General features: G+C 63.0%; 3 protein-coding genes across 3 annotated transcripts; all 3 read left to right on the top strand.

Annotated features, from left to right (window-relative positions):
• Window positions 1-2,349: 2,349 nt before the first annotated feature.
• Window positions 2,350-8,854, top strand: SPAG5 (sperm associated antigen 5). Its single transcript, XM_058037761.1, has 21 exons — window positions 2,350-2,792; window positions 2,873-3,065; window positions 3,585-3,677; window positions 3,786-3,920; window positions 4,199-4,318; window positions 4,557-4,649; window positions 4,787-4,921; window positions 5,058-5,151; window positions 5,220-5,313; window positions 5,400-5,481; window positions 5,921-6,054; window positions 6,342-6,507; window positions 6,659-6,848; window positions 6,961-7,032; window positions 7,177-7,300; window positions 7,549-7,660; window positions 7,862-7,942; window positions 8,025-8,168; window positions 8,317-8,391; window positions 8,578-8,658; window positions 8,740-8,854. Exons 1-21 carry the CDS (start codon window positions 2,350-2,352, stop codon window positions 8,845-8,847), a joined length of 2,769 nt encoding a protein of 922 aa, XP_057893744.1. The 3' UTR covers window positions 8,848-8,854.
• Window positions 8,855-10,799: 1,945 nt separating this feature from the next.
• On the top strand, window positions 10,800-14,777 carry ALDOC (aldolase, fructose-bisphosphate C). The gene is made up of 9 exons (XM_058037541.1): window positions 10,800-10,909; window positions 11,839-11,961; window positions 12,043-12,254; window positions 12,346-12,400; window positions 12,504-12,664; window positions 13,157-13,240; window positions 13,324-13,498; window positions 13,579-13,778; window positions 14,286-14,777. Exons 2-9 carry the CDS (start codon window positions 11,850-11,852, stop codon window positions 14,379-14,381), a joined length of 1,095 nt encoding a protein of 364 aa, XP_057893524.1. The 5' UTR covers window positions 10,800-10,909; window positions 11,839-11,849; the 3' UTR covers window positions 14,382-14,777.
• Window positions 14,778-15,229: 452 nt separating this feature from the next.
• On the top strand, window positions 15,230-19,589 carry PIGS (phosphatidylinositol glycan anchor biosynthesis class S). Its single transcript, XM_058037563.1, has 12 exons — window positions 15,230-15,286; window positions 15,387-15,526; window positions 15,600-15,711; window positions 16,069-16,158; window positions 16,295-16,386; window positions 16,884-17,082; window positions 17,564-17,706; window positions 17,796-17,910; window positions 18,048-18,193; window positions 18,295-18,395; window positions 18,727-18,937; window positions 19,019-19,589. The coding sequence occupies exons 1-12, from the start codon at window positions 15,247-15,249 to the stop codon at window positions 19,292-19,294; spliced, it is 1,665 nt and encodes a 554-aa protein (XP_057893546.1). The 5' UTR covers window positions 15,230-15,246; the 3' UTR covers window positions 19,295-19,589.
• Window positions 19,590-20,102: the final 513 nt, after the last annotated feature.

Genomic DNA, 20,102 nt, shown 5'->3' with positions numbered 1-20,102 from the left:
ACCCGGCGGGGCCGAGGTTGAGAGTTACCGCAGCCGCAGTCGAGGCCGATACCGGGAGCATTGCCGGGCCATGCGGCGCGCCAAGACCCCCGCCGTGAGTGCGGGCCGGAGCGGGGTTGGGTTTGGATGTTCCGGTGGGTCCCCGAGGGGGCGGCGGGTGCAGTGCAGCGCTCCCGGTATCTGTGTGTGTGTGTGTGTGTGGTGGGGGAGCTGCCGGTGCTGCCGCCGGTGACTCCCCCGCCCCGGTTCCCCGCCAGGCAAAGCAGCGGCCCCGGCGCGCCCCGCTGCAGGAGCTGCAGCTGCAGTCGGGCGCCGACCGGACCAGCCTGACCCCTCTGTTCCGCCGGCTGCGGCTCAAGGTCGGTGTGCGGATAACGAACGGGACGGGCCGGGTAACGGGGTGTCCCGGAACCGCGAATGTTGGGCGGGCAGATGCTGCTGGCGCAGTGGAATGACGGGCGTATTTCCTGCATGGGGGAAATGGGGACACTGGGGCGAATGGCTGCGGGTGCAGGGGGAAAGGGCAGGGCTGCCCTGACCCCCTTTTCCCCCTAAAATACCCTGCAGGACTGTGCCACCCCGGTGTCCTGTGCCCGGGGCCCCCGCAGCAGCATCACCGCGGTGCCTTGCACCCCAGAAACCCCGCGAAGAGCTACCATGGGCCCCCCCAGCAGCACCACCCCAGTGCCTTGCACCCTGGAGTCCCGCAGGACCTCCACCCGTGACCTCGGGACTCCCATCCTTAAGCCTGGTGCCTCTGAAGCTCCCAGCAATGCCACCCTTGTTCCTGGTTCTTTGGAGACCTCCGGCAGCACCAGCCCAGAGGCCCCTGGCTGTCCTGTCCCAGTGTCCAGCACACCAGAGCTCCCTGACAACGCTGTGTCAGCCCCTCTGTGCAGTCCAGTTCTGGGCCCCAGCACTTCAGAGCCCCCCAGCAGCACTGTGCCAGCCTCTGTGTGCAGCTCCATCCCAGTGTCCAGCACCCCAGAGCCCCCCAGTAGCACCATTCCAGTCTCTGTGTGCAGCTCCATCCCAGTGTCCAGCACCCCAGAGCCCCCCAGCAGCACCATTCCAGTCTCTGTGTGCAGCTCCATCCCAGTGTCCAGCACCCCAGAGCCCCCCAGCAGCACCATGCCAATTACTGTGTGCAGTTCCATCCCTGTTCTCAGCACCCCAGAGCCCCCCAGCAGCACCATGCCAGTTACTGTGTGCAGTTCCATCCCTGTTCCCAGCACCCCAGAGCCCCCCAGCAGCACCATACCAGCCTCCATGTGCAGTTCCACCCCAGTGTCCAGCACCCCAGAGCCCACCAGCAGCGCTGTGCCAGTCTCTGTGTGCAGTTCTATCCCAGTGTCCAGCACCCCAGAGCCCACCAGCAGCGCTGTGCCAGTCTCTGTGTGCAGCTCCCTCCCTGTTCCCAGCACCCCAGTGCGTTCCAGCAGCACCATTCCAGTTTCCCTGTGCAGCTCCATCCTAGGATCCAGCACCCCAGAGTGCCCTGGCAACACCGTGCCAGTCTCCCCACTCAGCTCCATGCCACTGGCCAGCATCTTGGAGTCCCCTGGCAGCACCATGTGCAGCCTTGTCCTGGGGCCCTGCGCTCTGGAATCCCCTGGCAGCACCACCCCAGGGCCCCCCAACATTATGAGCTCAGTGTCTCGCAACCCAAACTCCCCAGGCAGCCCTGCTCTACCCCCGTGCAGCTCTGGGTCCCCTGGCAATGCCAGCACAGCCTCCTGCACCCCAGGGCCCCCTGGCACCAGCTCCACTCCGCAGAAGACTCCCTTCCGCAGGTGGCGAGCAGAACCTCCAGAATTTTCTGGCAGCTCTGCGGCCTCAGAGCCCGCATCTGCAAATGGGAGTGCTGATCATCTGCATTGCCAAGGCACCCCTGAGGGAGCAGAGTTCCCCACCCCTGTCCCCCCAGAAGAGAGCCCACCTGGCCTCTCTCCCATCAAGGAAAGTGGGTTGGAGCCTGCTGGGTCAGAAGCCACTGTCACCCCTGTCACCTCACCTGAATCAACCCTGGGTGCTGTGTCCTGGGTGTTGCCACTGGTGTGGCTGGAGAAGACCCTCAACACCTCGCTCCTGACAGAGTCTCTGTGGCACAGCCTGCCCCTCCGCAAGCTACAGGAGGATGCCAGCAGCAGTGTCACCCCTGTGCCCACCGCAGTCGCCAGCACCAGCACGACCCCTGTGCCAACCGTGGTTGCTGGCACCAGCATAACCCCTGTGCCCACTGTGGTTACTGGCATCAGCACAACCCCAGTGCCCACCACGGTCGCTGGCACCGGCACAACCCCAGTGCCCACCATGGTCGCTGGCACCAGCACAACCCCTGTGCCCACCATGGTCGCTGGCACCAGCACAACCCCTGTGTCCACTGTGGTTGCTGGCATTGGCACGACACCAGTGCCAACTGTGGTCACTGGCACCAGCATGACCCCTGTGCCCACTGTGGTTGCTGGCATTGGCACGACCCCAGTGCCAACTGTGGTTGCTGGCACCAGCACGACACCAGTGCCAACTGTGGTCGCTGGCACCAGCATGACCCCTGTGCCCACTGCGGTGGCTGGCACCAGCACGACGCCAGTGCCCACCACAGCCATTGGAACCAGCATAACCCCAGTGCCCTCTATGGCCACGGGCACCAGCATGACCCCAGTGCTCTCCATGGCCACCGGCACCTTCATGACCCCTCGGGACATGTGGGACAGGAGTGTGAACACATCCAGGGGAAGCCTCCCCTGTGCCAAGGACAGCGCTGCGGAAACAGACTCCCTGCTCTGGCAGTAAGTATGAGAACGTGCCCCACCTGGCTGTGGCACCTGTGGGTACTGTCCTTGCCCTAAGCCCCTCTCTTTGTCCCCAGCTGTCCCCGGGAGCACATGAAGACCCTGCCACGGGCAGAGCTGGAGGGGAGGCTGGAGAGCACCCTCATCATCATCGAGGCCCTCTCGCTGCAGCTGCGTGACTGGCAGGAGAGCCAGCGGCTGCGGCCTGGCACGGGGCCGGCCAGACAGAGGGACGTGCTCACACAGACAGACACCACCCACCCTGAAGGGGTAAGAGCCTCTCTGAGGTGATGCCACCCTGTCCCCTGCAGCCTCGGTGCCGTGACGGTGTCCTTGTGCCGCTGGCAAGCAGTGACCCCGTCTGGGTCGGTGGAGTGGAAGTAAAGCGCGGCTGCTGCATCACGCGCCCGGTCCTGCATTATCATGCCTGGATCAACCCGCTGAGTCTGCTGGATTTGAACCCTCGTGGGGGAAACATCCCTGGTGCACGTGGCAGGAGGAGGGGAGGTGTCATGGCTGGCCAGCTTTTGCTGGCCCCAGGGTGGAGCGGGGCTGGTGTGAAGTGCCCTCTGCTCTGGAGGATGCCCTTGGGAGGAGGCAGCGCTGCCTCGAGCTGTGGAGGAAAGCAGAGGCTGTGCAGTGGCAGTGGGGAGTGGAGCGGGATCTGCAGCTGGAGCTGGGTGCCACTGGCCATGAGTGTGCCAGATCTCAGCCACGCAAGGCACACGTATCCCCCTGGTGCTGCCTGTGCCAGCTGCCTTAAGACCAGTGTGCTTGTCCCTTCCCCAGAGCACCTGGAGCAGCCAGAGCCTCCTGCTCCGGGGCCTCGCGGATGCCGCTTTTCGGAGCTTGCAGGATGAGCAGGGAGCCCTGGTGCAGGAGGTGAGCTCCACACATCCCTCTGCTTCCCCTTTCCCCTGGGTTCTGGGAGACCTGTTGGCACTCACAGCAGCTGTACCTGGTGTCTCACGGTGCTGTCACCTCCCACAGCGGGAGCAGGAGAGGACCGCGGTGTCCCAGTGCCAGGCTGTGCCTGAGAGTGCTCCCAGCAAGGTGCAGAGCTGCCTGGAAGAGCGGGATGCCATCAGGCAGCGAGTGGATGAAGCCCTACAAGCCAAGGATCAGGTAAGGGGGCAGCTGTTGTGGGGTCGAGGCAGTCTCAGCTGTCCTCATGCCTTTGGTGGGGCATCCTGCACCTCCACCCATTTCTGGGGATGAGAATCTCCCTGGCATCCCAGTGGAAGACAATCCCAAGGAGTGCCATGTGATGGAGCCCTCTGGATGTATTTTTGGTGTGGGCTGTGCCCCCCTGGGAGCAGGAGTCCTAGGCTGGTGCAGGGATGGCTCCTGGGAGTCTCCCCTTGTGTGACAGCGTGGCTGGAGCAGCATCCTCTCCTCTGCAGGGATATCTGTTCCTGGAGGCTTTCTGTGCCCACGCCAGCGCCCAGATCAGTGCCCGTGACCAGAGCCTGGCCTCCCAGCAAGAGCTGAGTACGCTGCTGGCCCAAGCCATCAACCTGCAGGTACTGAGTGTGGTGCCATCCCCAGCTACCCATGCTGGATTGGGGCTGCAAGGGCATTGCCACATCCTGAGCTTGGGAGATGCTCTGCGATGGGCTTGGGGGCACCAGAGGTTTTCTGGTGCTGCTGCTGGGAAGCTACTGCAGATTTGGCCTCAGGGCTGGTACTTGTCTTCCTTCATGGCCATTAAATGTGGCTTTTCTACCACAGCAGTGCTGACTCATTCCTCCTACCCTACAGGCATCCCTGTCTGCCGAGGCACAGTCTTTCCGAGAATTCTTAGATGTCACCTTTGAAAATCTGGAGAAGGAAAGGAAGGCCCTGGATGAGGAGGTGAGGGGTGTCCAGTGGGGGCTCAGCCCTGCCAGGGCTCTGTGCCCTGGGTGCCATGACCTGTCCCTGACCACACAGCAGGACAGTGCCATGGCAGTGCCATGCTGAGCTCTGCCTGGTGCTGTCTCCCTTCCCAGCGGGAGCAGATGAGGGCCCTGGTGTCCCAGACCCATGGCCTGTTGGAGCGTGTGCCTGGCAAGCTGCAGAGCTGCCTGGAGGAGCTGGCTGCCGCACGGGAACAAGCAGAGGAAGCTCTTCAAGCCAAGGAGGAGGTACAGGGGTGCCTCCTCTCAGTGCTGTGAGGTGTCTGAGGCACGGGGTGATTTGGAGCACCCCTTGGTGTGAGAACACCCCATGGGGAGGTGAGCACCCCAAGAGCACCCCAGAGCGAGCACTGTGTCTCCACAGGCATCCTGCCAGCTGGAGAAGACCTTGGTGACCCTGAAGGACACAGAGGCTCAGCTGGAGAAGCTGACAGTGGCCAACTCACGCCTGGGGAAAGGTAGGGGTGGGAGACGTGGGGGCTGGAGCTGCCCCTGTCCCCCTGGCTGACAGCTCTGTCCCTTGCAGAGCTGAACTCTGTAATGATAAATCTGGCCCGCGTGGAGCAGGAGCGGGATGCACTGCAGCAGGAGAACGAGAAGCAGTGGGAAGAGATGGCCCAGTGGGTTTGAGCCTTTATATCCTGAGCCCCATCCCACCTCTGGCCCCCAAAACACAGCACCCCCTGATCCCATCCCATCCCCTCAGGCTGGCTCAGGAGAGGAACTCCCTGCAGCAGGAGCGCCAGGAGCTGTGCCAGGAGCTGGGGGAGGCCACCGAGTGCCGGGAGGTAGGAGCTGCCTGACCTTGCCCACGCCATCACGCGCTGCCGGGCCCCCATCACGGCCTCTCCTCTCCGGGAAGGCTGGCAGATGGCCAGGAGCGGGATTAGCCCTCCTACGGAGGGGGATGAGCTCGTCAGGGCAGTTGACATCCAGCACGTAGCGCAGCTTTTCATCCTGCCCGGCAGGGATTCCCAGGGAGGGGGCTGGGCAGCTCTTGGAGATAGTTTTCTTGGAGATAAATTTCCCCTGCAGGCATGGAGCTGTCCCTCAGTCTTTCCTATGTCCCCAGTAAACTGGTTTGTGGGGTTTGGGCTGCTGGGATAAAGCTGCCCCTGATTAGAAACAGCGCCCTGAGGCATGGCAGGGTCTGTGCTGGGGGTCCCAATGAACCCCTTCGGGTCTCTGCTTGACTGCTCACAGCTGTGTCTCCCCACCCTCTTACAGTTCCTGGATCAGGAGAACCAAATGTGCCGCACGCAGCTGCTGGAGGTGGAGGCCAGGCTGAACTCCACGCTGGCCACGCTGCAGGAGCGTGTCCTGCAGCACCAGGAGCTGATGGAGTCCCACCAACGCCTGCGGTACTGCCCCACTCACCAGCTCCACTCAAACCCCTCTGTTTCTGGGAAATCAGGCCCTTCCTGGGGTGTCAGAGGGGACATTTTGACCACTGCTGCACCAGTTAAGTGTGGTGGTCCAGGTGGGTGGAGGAGGCTATGGGGAAGGACAGCAGATCCCATCTTGAGGGAAGCTGCCTAAATCTGTGGGATGTGCATTATTGCTGGTTCATGGTGAGAGGCAGGCATGTCCCCATCCCACATCGAGGAAGGGAAATGCTGCTCCTGCTGAGGCTGGTGCCATCCCACAGGGAAGAGCAGGCTGCCCTCAGCAAGGAGCTGGATAGCACCAAGGCCGAGCTCCTAAACTTGCAGACAAAGAGGAACAAAGTTTCTTGGTGCTCCACGGACATTATGGAGAGCAAGATGCGGTTGCAGGAGCTCGCTGACTGCCTCAAGGCTGCTCTGGAAGAGCAGGTAGGGAGCCCTGTGCTAGGGACAAGCATGACAGGATGGCCCGGGGGGGGTCACATATTGGTGGCTCTCCATAGCATGGCTTTGAGACCCTGTGCTCGCTGGGACAGTCACAAGCTGCACTCTGGTGCTGTGCTCTCCTTCCCCTCTGAAGGATGATGATGATGCTCCATCGAGAAGCAAAGCCTGGACCCCCGGTGCCCGCACCCCGGGCTGGCAGACCCCGCGCCGTGCCTGGACCCCGGCATTTCGCACCCCAGCCTTCCACACCCCGGCGTGCCACACCCCACACCGCGCTGGCAGCTCCTTCGTGGGCAGCGTCCTGAAAGCTGTGGCAGGGAAAGGTGAGCTGGCACCCCCTCTCTGGGTTTTGGGGAGTCCCAGGATGGGGATTGCTCCCTCCCCTGCTGGGGGATGTGCAGGGCTGGGCACAGCTGCTGTTCTCTCCTCTTATAGATGCCAATGAAACCAGCAGAAGTGGGAGTAGAGTTGCCAAGGACAAAGTTGCATCTGTGTCAAAGGCAATAGGTATTGGGGCTGTCACCCTGTCTGGGACCCTGCTCTGAAGCTGCAGGGCTGCTGTGCAGAGGGATGAGCAGGCACACCTTCCTTTGTGTGCCCTGGGGTTGATGTTCCCTCTGTGTTGCTCATTGGGCTCTTTCCTGCCTGCAGATCCTGAGGACACTCTGCTGGAGAGCGTGAAGGAGCTGAGAGCTGTGGTCTCCAGCCTTGCCATGCTGAGCTCCCGCATCCAGGAACTGGAGCAGAGCGAGTTCAGGGCACTGCAGACAGAGATGTGAGTTCAGAGTGGGCTTGTGTCAAGGGTTGGGCAGGGGCATCACTGTCCTGGGCATGGCCTTTCCTGCAGGCAGCCTGCCTGAGTCTGCCTCTTGTCCAGCCCTGGATTAGACCTCTCCTGTCATGGCTAGATGGGCAGGTGTCTTCTCTCACCAAGGGCCCAGGGACATGCCCAGGAGGGGTTTGGTACCTGGTACTGTTCTTGGCTGTGGTCCCCACACTCTCACCACCACTGTCCTCTCCCAGCTCTGACCTGCAGCTCCGCCTGGAGAAAGTGACAGCTGAGAGCCAGGAGAAGGTGGATGCCCAGGCTGCCACCATTGCCCAGCTGAACAAGGCACTGAGGACCAAGCTCGAGGTGAGCCAGAAGTGGGCCAGCGCTTACCCCAGGGCAGAGCCGAACTGGGACGGGCGCTGATCTAGGACATGGAGAATCTGGTGATGCCCCATGGGTGCTCCTGGCTTGTCTGACCTCCTCAAACATGAGAAAACCCTCTCTGGGTGCTGGGGGTGGCCAGGGCTGGCCACTGCCTGACCCTGCTTTCTTCCTCTCTGTCAGAATGAGAAGGAGCTGCAGGACGTGGTGAAACAGCAGGAAGAGAAGATGTGGCAACTCATCGACAAGAGTGGGGAAGTGATGGTGGGTGAGGGGGGCATGGCTGGGCAGCACCCTGGGGGGATGCTGGGCACAGGACCCCTCCCAGCATCTTTTTCCCCTGTAGAGGCTGAAAGCAGAAGTCTCCGAGTTGAAGCGCTTGCTCCAGCGTGCAGAGACAGAGGCCAAGGTGCTGTGGGAGGAGATGAGGGGCAAGGAGCACAAGGGGGACACTGCCTACGTCCAGGAGCGGGTCATGCTGCGGCGGGAGGTGAGGCCGGGGAGCTGCAGGGCTGAGGGCTCCTCCTGTCACCCCACCATGCACAAGGAGACCTCTGCAGACCTTGCTCTTCCCACCCTGTCCCCCACTTCAGAGCTTTCCCCCACAGGGGTCTCAGCAGGGCTTGCTCCTTTTGCAGGTGGATAAACTGCGGCTGCTGCTTGTGGAAAAAGAGGATGAGAACATACGGCTCACTGACAAGCACCTGGAGCAGGTATGGGGAGCCTCAAGGGGCTGTCCTGGCTCCAGTCATAGAATCAGAATGGTTTGGGTTGGAAGGGACCATAAAGGTCACCTAGCTCCAACCCTCCTTACCTGGGCAGGGGTCCCCTCTCCCTTCTGGGCTCGTCCCTGCCCAAGTTTGGAGCAGAGCTCTGACAGGCATTTCCCACCACCATAGGTCCGAGGGCTGGAAATGAAGTTCCACCATATGCAGAAAATGCTGAGGACCCATGAGGAGATGCAGGAGAAGATAAAAGAGGTGAGATTTACAGTTTATTTCTCACCCTTGCTGTGACTGCAACACCACCAACCCAAACACTATTGCTGCTGCTGTCCCCAGGTCCTGCCGGCTCTCCCGGAGGTGGCTCTGGGTTGCCAGGAGCTCCAGAGCCTGCTGCGCTACCTGGGCCTGAAGCCAGCCAGCAAGGAAGCTGCTGAGCCGCTATAGCCTGTAGCCTGAAACCTTTCCTGTTGTTAATGTTGTAATTATTTATTGAATAAAGTTGTGTTGGCTTTTACCCTGCCTGCTGTGTGCATTCAGGAAGCTCCTGGTGCTGTGGGTGGGGACAACTTGTCCAGCCTGTGCCGGTTGCTCCTGTTCCGTCACGGGGCTGTGGGCACAGCTCCCTGCCACCCCAGGGCCTCTCCTTGGCGGGGGACACGTCCCCCGCTCTGTGCCAGTGTTTGCTCTCAATAAGGGCCCGCGTTCCCCAGGCTCCCACCCCGCGGCCCCGGCAGCAGCCAGAGCGCCCGGGCTGAGCCAGCTTCCCTCCCCTGCTCCTGCTCCTCCTCCTGCCCTAGATTCCCTCCCTGCCCTGCTCTGCAGGGGCTTGTCTGGACCCTGCACCCCATCCCGGGGCTGCGGGCACGAGCCTGTTGCATGAAACTTGTTCCAGAGGTTGGATTCCTCTCCTTATCACGGATGGTTCCAGAGGTTGGATCCTGCAGCCCTATCACGGGGCTGTGGGCACACACATGCCTGTTGCACGAGGATGTTTCCCCCTCCCAGCCTGGCTCCAGCACGCAGCATCCCCATGGCTCAGCCAGTGCTGGGAGCTCTGCCAGCTCCTGCTCCCAACCCCCCTTGGTTGCTGCTGCTGCATGGAGGGGGGCTCCCTTAGGGGCTCCCCAGCTCCCAGCACAGCTCCAACCTCACCTCCCTTCTTCCCTGCGGGGGCAGCTCCTGCGGGATCCCCCTCCCGGTGTTCCTGACCCCGAGGATGCTCCCCACCGCCATGGGGACCACGCGGCACCCTCCCTCCCCTGCGATGGCCCAAAATAGCAGCACTCCAACAAGTGCTCTGGTTTTTAATGGCCTCTTTCTCCTGCCCAAGGGGGATGGAAATCACCTTCCCCTGCCCTCTGCCACAGCCGTGTGGGGCGGGTGCCGTGACACGTGGGGCGCTGGCACCGATTTATCTACCGGGAAATGTTTGGGGCTGTGCCCGCATGTCCCGGGTGCGTGGGTGGCTCGTGGGGAAGCAGTGCCCTCTGCTCCTTGGCCCTGCCTTCCTCCCTGCCCTGTGACCCCACGGTGTCAGGTACAGCTCCCAAGGTGCGAGGTCAGCAGTGGGGGGCCCCGGGTGTGGGATGCAGGGAGATGTGCTCCCTTCCCTGGATTAGGGCCATGCAGGGTGGCTGAGCCTCCTTTTACGGCGGGATTCAGCACAGCGGGGCCCTGGCAGCCGTCCCCTGGGGCGAGTGGGGACACTGGTATTGTCCCTGTGCCGGCTCAGGGTGGTTTTTAGGGGGGTTGGTCTCCTGTGAGTGTCCCCACCCTGTCCTGGAGGATCTGGGGCTCAGTGCTGCTGGTTCCTGGGCACAGTGGTGGCCTAGATGGGGTATCCTGCACAGTAACAGTGGCCCCAGCCTGGGGGTGGCAGAGGGGGGTCCCCGGCCCAGGGGTGATGAAGGGGAAGTCTGGTTTTAGATAATAGTGGAAATAGGGGGCACAGCCTGGGGGTGGCACAGAGGGGTTGCTGTCCTTAGTTGGCAGTAGCAATAGGGGGGCACAGCAGGGTCCCCATCAGCAGCAGGGGAGTGGCAGAGGTCCCTGCCCATAACCAAGCAGGGGTGGCGGGACAGAGGGGTCTCCAGCAGCAACTGGAGATGGCACAGTGGAGTGCCTGGTTGGCATGAGGGGGCCTTCCCGTGACAAGGGGTGACTCAGCTGTCCCTGGGCGGCGGCAGGGGGGGCACAGACGGGTCCGCATCACCAGAAAAGCATTGCAAACGTGTGATACAGCGGGGTCCCCAGCCTGGGATTGTCACCTTAGGGTCGCCAGCAGCGCGGGGGCTGTCTCCGGCGGGGGGCACGACCCCGGTGGGAGGGGGGGCCGAAGCCGGCGGGGGGAGCGGGCGGTGGCGGGGGCGGGCCGGGGCGGGGCATGGGGCCGGTCCTGCCCGGTGCCGCCCCGCCGGTCACGTAGCTCTGCGGCACCGCAGCCACATTTACCGCGGGGCCGGAGCGCGCAGCCCGCAGTCCGTACTCGTCGCCGCCGCCCGACACGGTACGGGGGAGCCGGGGGTCGGGGAGAGCCGGGGAGCCGGGGGGAGCTGCTGGGGGAACAGCCGGGGGATCCCGCCGGCGGGAGGCGGCAGCCCCCCGAGCATCCCGGGTGTTTCCGTGCGGCATCCCGGGGGTCGGTCCGCGCTGGGGCGCTCCAGGGCAGAGAGACCCCCGGGCATGGGGGTATTGGGGATTTGGGGGGACCGAGGATATTCCTCCTGCGCTGGCGGAGCTCGAGTTCCTACGGTGCCGGCCGGGGGATCGAGCGCCCCGGCTCCGGGGCGCATCACCGGCCCCACGAAGGCGCCAGCCCCAGGCGATCGCCATCCTTGGAGTACCCCAAACTTTGGGTACCTCCATCCCCGGGTTGTGCCGCCCTGGGGCGGCTCCGTCCCCCATTCCCGGGCTATTTCCGTCCCCCCGGTATCCCCACGCCCTTGTTATCGTCATCGCCCGCGTAACCTCCCCGCGGGTCATTCCCGACTCTGGAGTATCTCCCTCTCCGGGGTACCCCAAAGTCCGGCTAACTCCAGAACTCAGGTAGAGCCTCCCTGGGGTTTCTCTTTCCCCTTTTCCCGGAGTATTTCCGCCCCCCCGGCACCCCCATCCTCGGGCTGTTTCCGTTCCTCGCGGGGTATTCCCATCCCCAGGGCACCCCCATCCCGGTCCCCTCGTGTCCTGCGTGGGTCCCCGCGGAGCTGCGCTCCCTCAAGATGGCTGGGCTGGGGGCGGGCTGGCAGGCAGGCAGCAAAATGGCTGGGAGCTGCCCGGCATCCTCCACGATCCTTGCCACGAGGCTTACACAACGTGCCCTGGCCGCTGGGGTCGCGCTGGCAGCCCCGCGGGGTCCCGGCTGCCCGCGGAAGGGGCTGTGCGTGGTTTCGGGGTGTCGCCGCGCTGCTGCGTGACTCAGTGCCCGTCCGCTCGCAGCCACCGCCACCATGACGCACCAACACCCCGCGCTGACGGCCGAGCAGAAGAAGGAGCTGTCGGACATCGCGCAGCGTATCGTGGCCCCGGGGAAGGGCATCCTGGCAGCCGATGAGTCCGTAGGTCAGTTTGGGGGGGAATCTGTCCCGTCACCCCTTTTCCCTGCTCCGGATGGAGGCTGACGAGGGTGCCGGGTGCCTGCAGGGAGCATGGCCAAGCGCCTCAACCAGATTGGAGTGGAAAACACGGAGGAGAATCGCCGGCTGTACCGCCAGATCCTCTTCAGCGCCGACAGCCGGGTGAAGAAATGCATCGGGGGCGTCATCTTCTTCCACGAGACCATGTACCAGAAGGCTGATGATGGCACCCCCTTCGTCCAGATGATCAAGGACAAGGGCATCGTTGTGGGCATCAAGGTGTGGGGGCTGTCCTGGTGGGTTTGTGGGGTGCTCAGGGTGCTTGGGGGGTGCTGGTGAGGCTCAGCATCACCTTCCTCTCATTCCACAGGTGGACAAGGGTGTTGTGCCTCTGGCTGGGACTGATGGCGAGACCACCACGCAGGGTAGGTGCTGCAGGGGCTGTGGGGTGTGGAGGCAGGGGGTTTGGGGCTGGAGTGTTTGGGGCCATGGGGTTTGTGGCTGTGGGGCTGACGTGCTGCCCCCCAGGTCTGGATGGGCTGTGGGAGCGCTGTGCCCAGTACAAGAAGGACGGGGCAGACTTTGCCAAGTGGCGCTGCGTGCTGAAGATCAGCGAGCACACTCCCTCTGCTCTGGCCATCATGGAGAACGCCAACGTCCTGGCCCGCTATGCCAGCATCTGCCAGCAGGTATGTGCCTGCTGCCGTCCCCCACAGGGTGGGCAGTGATGGGCAGGATGGTATTGACTTGTGTGGGCAGGTACTGCCCCACGGGGGTGGGCACACATCTGTGAGGCTCAGCACTGCGCCTGTGCAGTGCTGGTGATCCCTGGGGATCATCCCCAGCAGCTGCACATAACCCCTGTTGGGTAACACCTCACGTGGGTGGGCATGGGGCATTGCCCTGTGGCACGGGCATCACCCACAGGGTCAGGTGTCAATCCATGGGGCCAGGCATTGCTATGGGCACCTCACAAACCTGGACATTACCCCATAGGGCCCAGAACTGACCCTCCCAGCTTGGGTATCCCCACATGGGGCTGGGCATCACTGCCAAGGGGGGCCTTGAGCCTCGAGGCTGGGCATTGCTCTGCAGGTCTGAGCATTGTCCCATGTAGCCATGGGGCTGAGGGGTGCCCAGGGGCATCACTGTGATGGCATCTGCTGCTGTGCTGTTTGCAGAACGGCATCGTGCCCATCGTGGAGCCAGAGATCCTGCCTGATGGTGACCACGATCTCAAGCGGTGCCAGTACGTGACAGAGAAGGTGAGCGGTGGGCTGGCAGCAGAGCGGGCACCGTGCTGTGCCATGCCATGCCAGGGAGACTCCATGCTGCCTGTCCTCCCCAGGTGCTGGCAGCTGTCTACAAGGCACTGAGCGACCACCACATCTACCTGGAGGGGACCCTGCTGAAGCCCAACATGGTGACCCCTGGGCACTCCTGCCCCACCAAGTACAGCCCGGAGGAGATTGCCATGGCCACTGTCACCGCTCTGCGCCGCACTGTGCCCCCAGCCGTGCCAGGTACCAGCTCTGGCATGTGGCAGAGACCAGGAGAGCGATCCCCTGTGTCCCCTCCCGTGCCACAGCGCTGCTCTCCACAGGTGTCACCTTCCTGTCCGGGGGTCAGAGTGAGGAGGAGGCTTCCATCAACCTCAATGCCATCAACACGTGCCCGCTGGTGCGGCCATGGGCCCTCACCTTCTCCTACGGGCGGGCGCTGCAGGCGTCGGCGCTCAGCGCCTGGCGCGGGCAGAAGGACAACGCCGAAGCTGCCACCGAGGAGTTTGTCAAGCGTGCAGAGGTGATGGGGGTGGCCCTCCTGGGAGGGCAGTGCCAAGGGCGGGGCAGGTGGGAACACTGTGTGCCCATGGGAGGGGAGGTGGCTGAGGACTATGTCCCACAGGCTGATGTAAAACACCGAGGGCTGTGCCCTGTAGGATGCCAAGGACCGTGGTCCCCATGGAAGGGACACAGTTCAGTCTCTGTGGGGGGACATTGAGAGCTGTGTTCCCACAAGGGAGTGAGGGGTGCCAAGGGCCTCATCCCCAGGCTCTGCTCCCCAGGTGTCCCCAGGAGCTGGGGGACCCTGAACCATGGTCCCCATGGAAGGGACACAGTTCTGTCTCTGTGGGGGGACATTGAGAGCTGTGTTCCCATGGGGGAATGATGGGTGCCAAGGGCCTCATCCCCAGGCTCTGCTCCCCAGGTGTCCCCAGGAGCTAGGGGACCCTGAAGGCCATGTCCCCAGTGACTTGGGGACCTCGAGTGCCACCCCAAGCATAACCATTGACCTTTCCTTCCTCTGCAGGTGAACGGGCTGGCAGCGCTGGGCAAGTACGAGGGCAGCGGGGACAACTCGGGGGCCGCCGGGCAGTCCCTCTACGTGGCCAACCACGCATACTGAGCCCCGGCCGGGCACCCCACCGGCCCCGGCCCCCGCCCCGGCCCCTCCCCGCCACCGCTCACACCCCGCTTCCACCCCAGCCGCCCAGGGGAGCCGCCACGCGGGGAGGGGAAGGGGAGAGCGCCCCGCGGCATGTCCGCAGATGGAATGGGGGGTCCGGCTCAGCCGGGCTCTGGGGGGAGCCAGCCGGGGGCCCCTTTGGCCGGGGGCTCCGGCCGGGCCGTGAGGGGAGGAGGGCAGGCCGCGTGGGGGGCAGGAGGGGAGGCCTGGGGGTGCCCCTGCCCTGCCGTAGCTTTGCAGTCCTGGTCGCTGCCGCCCTTGGGGCGCCTGTGTTGTGTTCGCCGTGTGCACCCCGTGTACCAAATAGCCTAACAACGAATAAATGGTAGAGACAGCGCTGTGCCGCCTCTTTCCTCGCACCCCGGAGCTCTTGTCCCCCGCCTCCCGCTCCGGGCATCACCGGCAGCGCGTTGTACTCACTTACGCAACGAGCCGTGTTGAGTCTCAGCCCGCCCGCACACATCGTGAGGCTCCGTGAGCTTGGCGAGGGGTGGGTGGGCTCCGTCTACGGGCGATGGGGCGGGTGACGACCTCCGGTCCGCTCCCTCTGTGTCCCTCGCCCGATCCCCGTACTCGGCGCTGCTCCGGTGCCCACGGGAGGCGACGCCACATGTCCCTCCGCGGCACTCGTAGAGGGCAAAGCTCTCCGCCTCACGGCCGATACGTGCTCTGATTGGTTCCGCTGCCCGCCCGTCTGTGCCGCCGCGCGGCGCACGCCGCGCCCATTGGGGGCTTTCGGTATTCTGAGCTCTGATTGGCTGGGCTGGCGCAGGGCACGCCCCCGCGGCTGGGCCAGGAAGTGAAGATGGTGGCGGCGGCGGCGGCGATGGCGGCGGATGAGGCAGGTACTGGCGGGCGTGGATGCTCGGTGTTTGTTCGCTGTCTCCCCGCTCCCCGTCTCCGCTCCCCGAGGAGCCGGGCCGGTGCTGAGCGCTGTCCCCACAGAGCGGGCGCGGGGCCGGCGCGCCGCCCTGTCCTTCGCGACCATCGCCGTGGTGCTGGGACTGCCGCTGTGGTGGAAAACCACCGAGACCTACCGGGCTGCCCTGCCCTACGCGGACATCGATGGGCTCAGCCAGCAGCCGGTGAGCGCCGGGCGGGCCCGGGGGCGGCGGCTCTGGGGGCTCGGGAGGCCGGACTGACGCTGGCCCTGTGCAGGTTCAGCTGGTGGTGCCCATGGCCGTGGTGTTCGCCCCGGGATCGGTGCCCAGGGATCTGCCGAGGCCGCTGCCCTTCAGGGACGTGCAGGAGATGGAGATTTCCGTGAACCGTGAGAGACTCCCTTGTCTGTCCCTGCCCCGTGTGCTCCTCATGGGTGGCCTTGTTCTTTTGTGGGGGTCCCACCTGCTCGTGGCTTCACTCCCCGAGCCCCATTCATCAACATCGCCCTGCCCTGAGCTGGCAGTGCAGGGAGCAGGGCTGGGACAATGAGGTCCCAGGGTGCTGCAGGGAAGGGACGGGGCTGTCTCACTGCCAGTGCAATGTTACATCCCATAGTGGTTCATCCCACTGGCACCCAAAGGACCTTCTGCTGGGTGTCCCGTGGGGTTGTCCCTTGTCCCTGTGAGCACCAGGCTCCTGTGGGAGGCCTGGCATCAGCAGGTTCACTCAGGTTTCTGCCCCGCAGTGAGAAGCAGCGTCACGTCCCGCTATGAGATGCGCTATCGCAGCACCACGGCTCAGGAGGAGGCAGCACTGGCTGCAGCCACTGCACGAGGTACTGGAGCAGGGAATTGCTGGGGAGCTCCTTTTCCTGAGGCTGGCACAGCAGAGAACACACTTTGCTTTGTGTCAGAGCGAGACGGGGATTGGAGTGAAATTCCCCACCCTGGCAGTGCTTCCATCTTCCCCAGAGGCTGATGCTGCTCTGTACCCGCTGCAGGACACCACCCTGGGCTCTCTGACCATGTATGTGGTCCCTGAAACCTCCTCTCTCCTGCCTCAGGTAAGGAGCAGCACCCTGTGTGTGACCGTGTCCACAGGGGTCTGAGGATGAGGGAAGAGATGAGGATCTGACTCCATGTTTCAGAAGGCTTGATTTATTATTTTATGATATATATTATATTAAAACTATACTAAAAGAATAGAAGAAAGGATTTCATCAGAAGGTTAACTAAGAATAGAAAAAGAAAGAATGATAACAAAAGTTTGTGGCTCGAGGTCACTGTGATTGGCCATTAATTAGAAACATCCAACATGGGCCAATCACAGATCCACGTGTTGCATTCCACAGCAGCAGATAATCAATGTTTGCATTTTGTTCCTGAGGCCTCTCAGCTTCTCAGGAGGAAAAGTCCTAAGGAAAAGATTTTTCATAGAAGATGTCTGTGACACCCTGTGGTGCCAGCCTTTGCGTGCTTCCCCCCTGGGAGGTGGCACATGTCACAGGTGGCTGTCACAGGTGGCACCGTGCTGCTCTCAGGGCTCTGCTCCCATCCCCAGGGCATCAATGTCTACGTGGGGAAGCACCGCAGCGCCCTGCTGAGGGCTGGGGGTGGCCTGGCTGCCCTGCAGGCCCGGCTGAGGGAGGTGACACAGCTGATGTCCTTCACTGCCACCTCCATCGCCGCCGCCCTCTCGGACCGTGTGCCCGACGGGCAGCAGGGCCCCGACGCACGGCGCAGCCTGAAATCCAGCCTGGGTACGGATCCATCCCTGCTCCCTGGGCTGGGACACCCTCTGCTCCTGGGGAAGGTGTTCCTAGGCCTCAGGAAACCCTCTGCTCCTTGGGAAGGTGTTCCCAGGCCTCAGGAAACCCTCTGCTCCTGGGGAAGGTGTTTCCAGGCCTCAGGAAACCCTCTGCTCCTGGGGAAGGTGTTTCCAGGCCTCAGGAAACCCTCTGCTCCTGGGGAAGGTGTTCCCAGTCTCCAGGAAACCCTCTGCTCCTTGGGAAGGTGTTCCCAGGCTTCAGGAAACCTGCTCCTGGGGAAGATGCCATTCCTGCTCTTTTTATGGCATCCCTTTATGGTTTCTGGGCTACCAGACCCCTTTGACTGTAGCAGTTGTTTTGTTCTGTTGGTGTCATCTCACACTGGGCTGGCCCAGGGAGGAGGGGACAGGCCCTGCTGCTCTTGGGAGCTCTGTCACAGCCTCGGTGGCTCACAGGCTGTGGGTTCTTGCAGGGTATGAGATCACCTTCAGCCTGCTGAACCCCGACCCCAAGTCCCACACGGTGGACTGGGACATCGAGGGGGCTGTGAACCGCTTTGTGAAGCCCGTCCTGGACAAGCTGAGCTTGGTGGCCAACTTTTCTGTGGATTCACAGGTGAGGGCTGGGAGAGGTGGTGGGAAAAGCCCAGCCCTGACCTCCCTGGGGTGCACTTCTCTGCCAATGTGTCCCTTGTGTGCCTGCAGATCCTGTACTACGCTGTCCTAGGAGTGACACCACGCTATGACAAGGAGTCCTCCAGCTTCCTCCTGAGTGCTCACAGCCTCCCACACGTCATCAACCCCGTGGAGGCCCGGCTGGGTGAGCACTGTGCTCGTGGCTCACTGGGGTCTGCTCAGGGCTCCCTTTCCCCCCAGCTGTGAAGGAGGAGCTGGGCTCTGGGCTGCTCTTGCTGTCCCTGCCTGCCACAAGAGTTCTGTGACTCTGTCCCACTGCAGGCTCCAGTGCTGCCTCACTCTACCCCGTGCTGAACTTCCTGCTCTATGTGCCAGAGCGCTCCCACTCCCCTCTGTACATCCAGGACAAGGACGGAGCCCCAGTGAGCACCAACGCCTTCCACAGCCCTCGCTGGGGTGGCATCATGGTATGGGAACCACGGGCGTGCTGGGACAAGCTGGTGGCTCCCCTTTCCCAGCTGTTGTCCCTGAGGCCCTGGCTATGTCTCATTAACATGCATTCCCACAGGTTTACAACGTTGAAGCCCCTGCTTCCCCCCAAGCCTCCCTCCCTGTGCATGTGGATGTGGACATGGCACGAGTGATGGAGGTTTTCCTGGCCCAGCTCCGGTGAGGATGTGCTCTTCCCTCCCCAGGCCTCTGTGGAAATCAGTGGGGTCAGAATGGGCTGTACCCAAACAGCTTGTTCACTCCTCCCTCCGTGGGCTCTGAGGGTGGCTCTCTGTGGCCTTCGAGGTGCTGGCTACTGGCCATCACTGCTCTGTGGCCAGGAATGCTGGCACATCTCCCATTTCCTCAGATAGGAAGCTTGGCTTATCATGCCACACATCCAGGAGACAATTAAGCAGGACTGGGACTAAACACAACAGGGAAGAAGAGCAGGGAGCTCATGGGAATGAAGGCTGCTGATGTGGGCTGGGACTATCCCTTCTACTCCCAGGTTACTCTTTGGGCTGTCTCGGGAAGAGGTGCCCCCCGAGTTCCTGCTGGAAAGCCCAGGGAATGAGGGGCTGGCAGACTGGGAGCTGGATCACCTGCTGTGGGCCCACACTGTGGAGAACATTGCCACCGTGTCCACCACGCTGACCTCGCTGGCCCAGCTCCTGGACAAGATCGGGAACATCGTCATCAAGGATGATGTTGCCTCTGAGGTAGGGCTGGGGAGCAGAGGGGCTGAGTGTCCCTGTTGCCCTCCCTGGCCAGGACTGACCCTTGGTGTTGTTCCCACACAGGTGTACCGGGCAGTGGCCTCAGTGCAGAGCGCTGTGACCGAGCTGTCCCTGGGCCACCTGCTCGCAGCTTTCCAGGCCAGCAAGGAGGCTGTCACCTGCTCAGAGAGGGCTTTCTTTGACCCATCTCTCCTCCATCTCCTCTACTTCCCTGATGACCAGAAATTTGCCATCTACATCCCGCTCTTCCTGCCCATGGCTGTCCCAATTCTCCTATCCTTGGCCAAGATTGTCCGGGAGACCAGGCTGCGGAAGAAGGAGCCCACCAAGATGGACTGAGCGATGCTGCCCTGCCTTGGGGCTGTCCCCACCCTGTGGGGGCTGTTGTCACAGACTCATGGCCCAGAAAGGCACCCCAGGGTCCAGGCCTGGCTGCTTGGCTTGTGTGTGCCAGGGCCAGGATGCAGGAGTGGGAAGAGAGGCTGCTTTGGGAAGTGGGAAGGGGTCTCAATTTGGGTGCTGAGCCCTCCTGCACCCAAAGAGAGGGGAGGGAGGGTGCTGCCTTTGTGCACCCCCAGCTTGGTGCTGTGTTCAGAAGAAGCTGCTGTGTAAATAAAGAACCCCCTGTTCTCTAGGGGGGCTGATGTGGGGCTGTGTGACTCCTTTAACCTTTTGGAGGGTACCTACTGCCCTGCCTTCCCTTAGCTCAGCTTTCCTGTCCCCACTCCATTGCTTTATGGGTCTGGCGCCTATCTTATGGCTATTTAGCCAAAAATACTTGGTTGGGGAGGGGGGACAGTTCCTGGGGGGGGGCAGTTCCTGGAATCCATCACATCCATGGGTCCAGAGCCCCCGGGGGCAGCCCGGCATGCAGCTCCTCCACCGTGTGTCGGTCTGGAGATGGTCGGGGCGGGTATCCCTGTGCTCTGGGCCAGGTGTGGGGTCTGTCCCCACCTCACCTGGGGGGGGTTCTCAGGAGGGGACACCCCATTCTCCTGCAGCAGCCAGGGTTTGCCCCGAGCCCCTGGGAGCAGCGTGGAGGAGCCGCTTTCCTTGCTGGCCCGTTCCTCCGCCTTCCCGCGGCGCCGGGCGGTGCTGGCGGCCGGGGGCGGGCCGGGGGCGGTGATGGCGATGCCCCTCCCGGTGC

The sequence above is a fragment of the Melospiza georgiana genome, chromosome 19 (genome assembly GCF_028018845.1).
Source record: "Melospiza georgiana isolate bMelGeo1 chromosome 19, bMelGeo1.pri, whole genome shotgun sequence".
Taxonomy (NCBI): Eukaryota; Metazoa; Chordata; class Aves; order Passeriformes; family Passerellidae; genus Melospiza; species Melospiza georgiana.
Note: the sequence above shows the minus strand (reverse complement) of the source record. Positions and strands in the feature narration are given on the sequence as shown.

What these genes read in the sequence shown, in the direction of transcription:
- SPAG5 (XM_058037761.1), top strand. Translation starts at nt 2,350, where the DNA reads ATGGTCGCTGGCACCAGCACAACCCCTGTGTCCACTGTGGTTGCTGGC. An exon ending in ACAGACTCCCTGCTCTGGCA is followed by an intron (nt 2,793 to 2,872) that starts GTAAGTATGAGA and finishes CTTTGTCCCCAG; the next exon opens with CTGTCCCCGGGAGCACATGA. An exon ending in AGGGCACTGCAGACAGAGAT is followed by an intron (nt 7,301 to 7,548) that starts GTGAGTTCAGAG and finishes GTCCTCTCCCAG; the next exon opens with CTCTGACCTGCAGCTCCGCC.
- ALDOC (XM_058037541.1), top strand. Translation starts at nt 11,850, where the DNA reads ATGACGCACCAACACCCCGCGCTGACGGCCGAGCAGAAGAAGGAGCTG. An exon ending in GGCAGCCGATGAGTCCGTAG is followed by an intron (nt 11,962 to 12,042) that starts GTCAGTTTGGGG and finishes GGGTGCCTGCAG; the next exon opens with GGAGCATGGCCAAGCGCCTC. An exon ending in TGGCGAGACCACCACGCAGG is followed by an intron (nt 12,401 to 12,503) that starts GTAGGTGCTGCA and finishes GCTGCCCCCCAG; the next exon opens with GTCTGGATGGGCTGTGGGAG.
- PIGS (XM_058037563.1), top strand. Translation starts at nt 15,247, where the DNA reads ATGGTGGCGGCGGCGGCGGCGATGGCGGCGGATGAGGCAG. An exon ending in ATGGGCTCAGCCAGCAGCCG is followed by an intron (nt 15,527 to 15,599) that starts GTGAGCGCCGGG and finishes GGCCCTGTGCAG; the next exon opens with GTTCAGCTGGTGGTGCCCAT. An exon ending in GGCTGCAGCCACTGCACGAG is followed by an intron (nt 16,159 to 16,294) that starts GTACTGGAGCAG and finishes CATCTTCCCCAG; the next exon opens with AGGCTGATGCTGCTCTGTAC.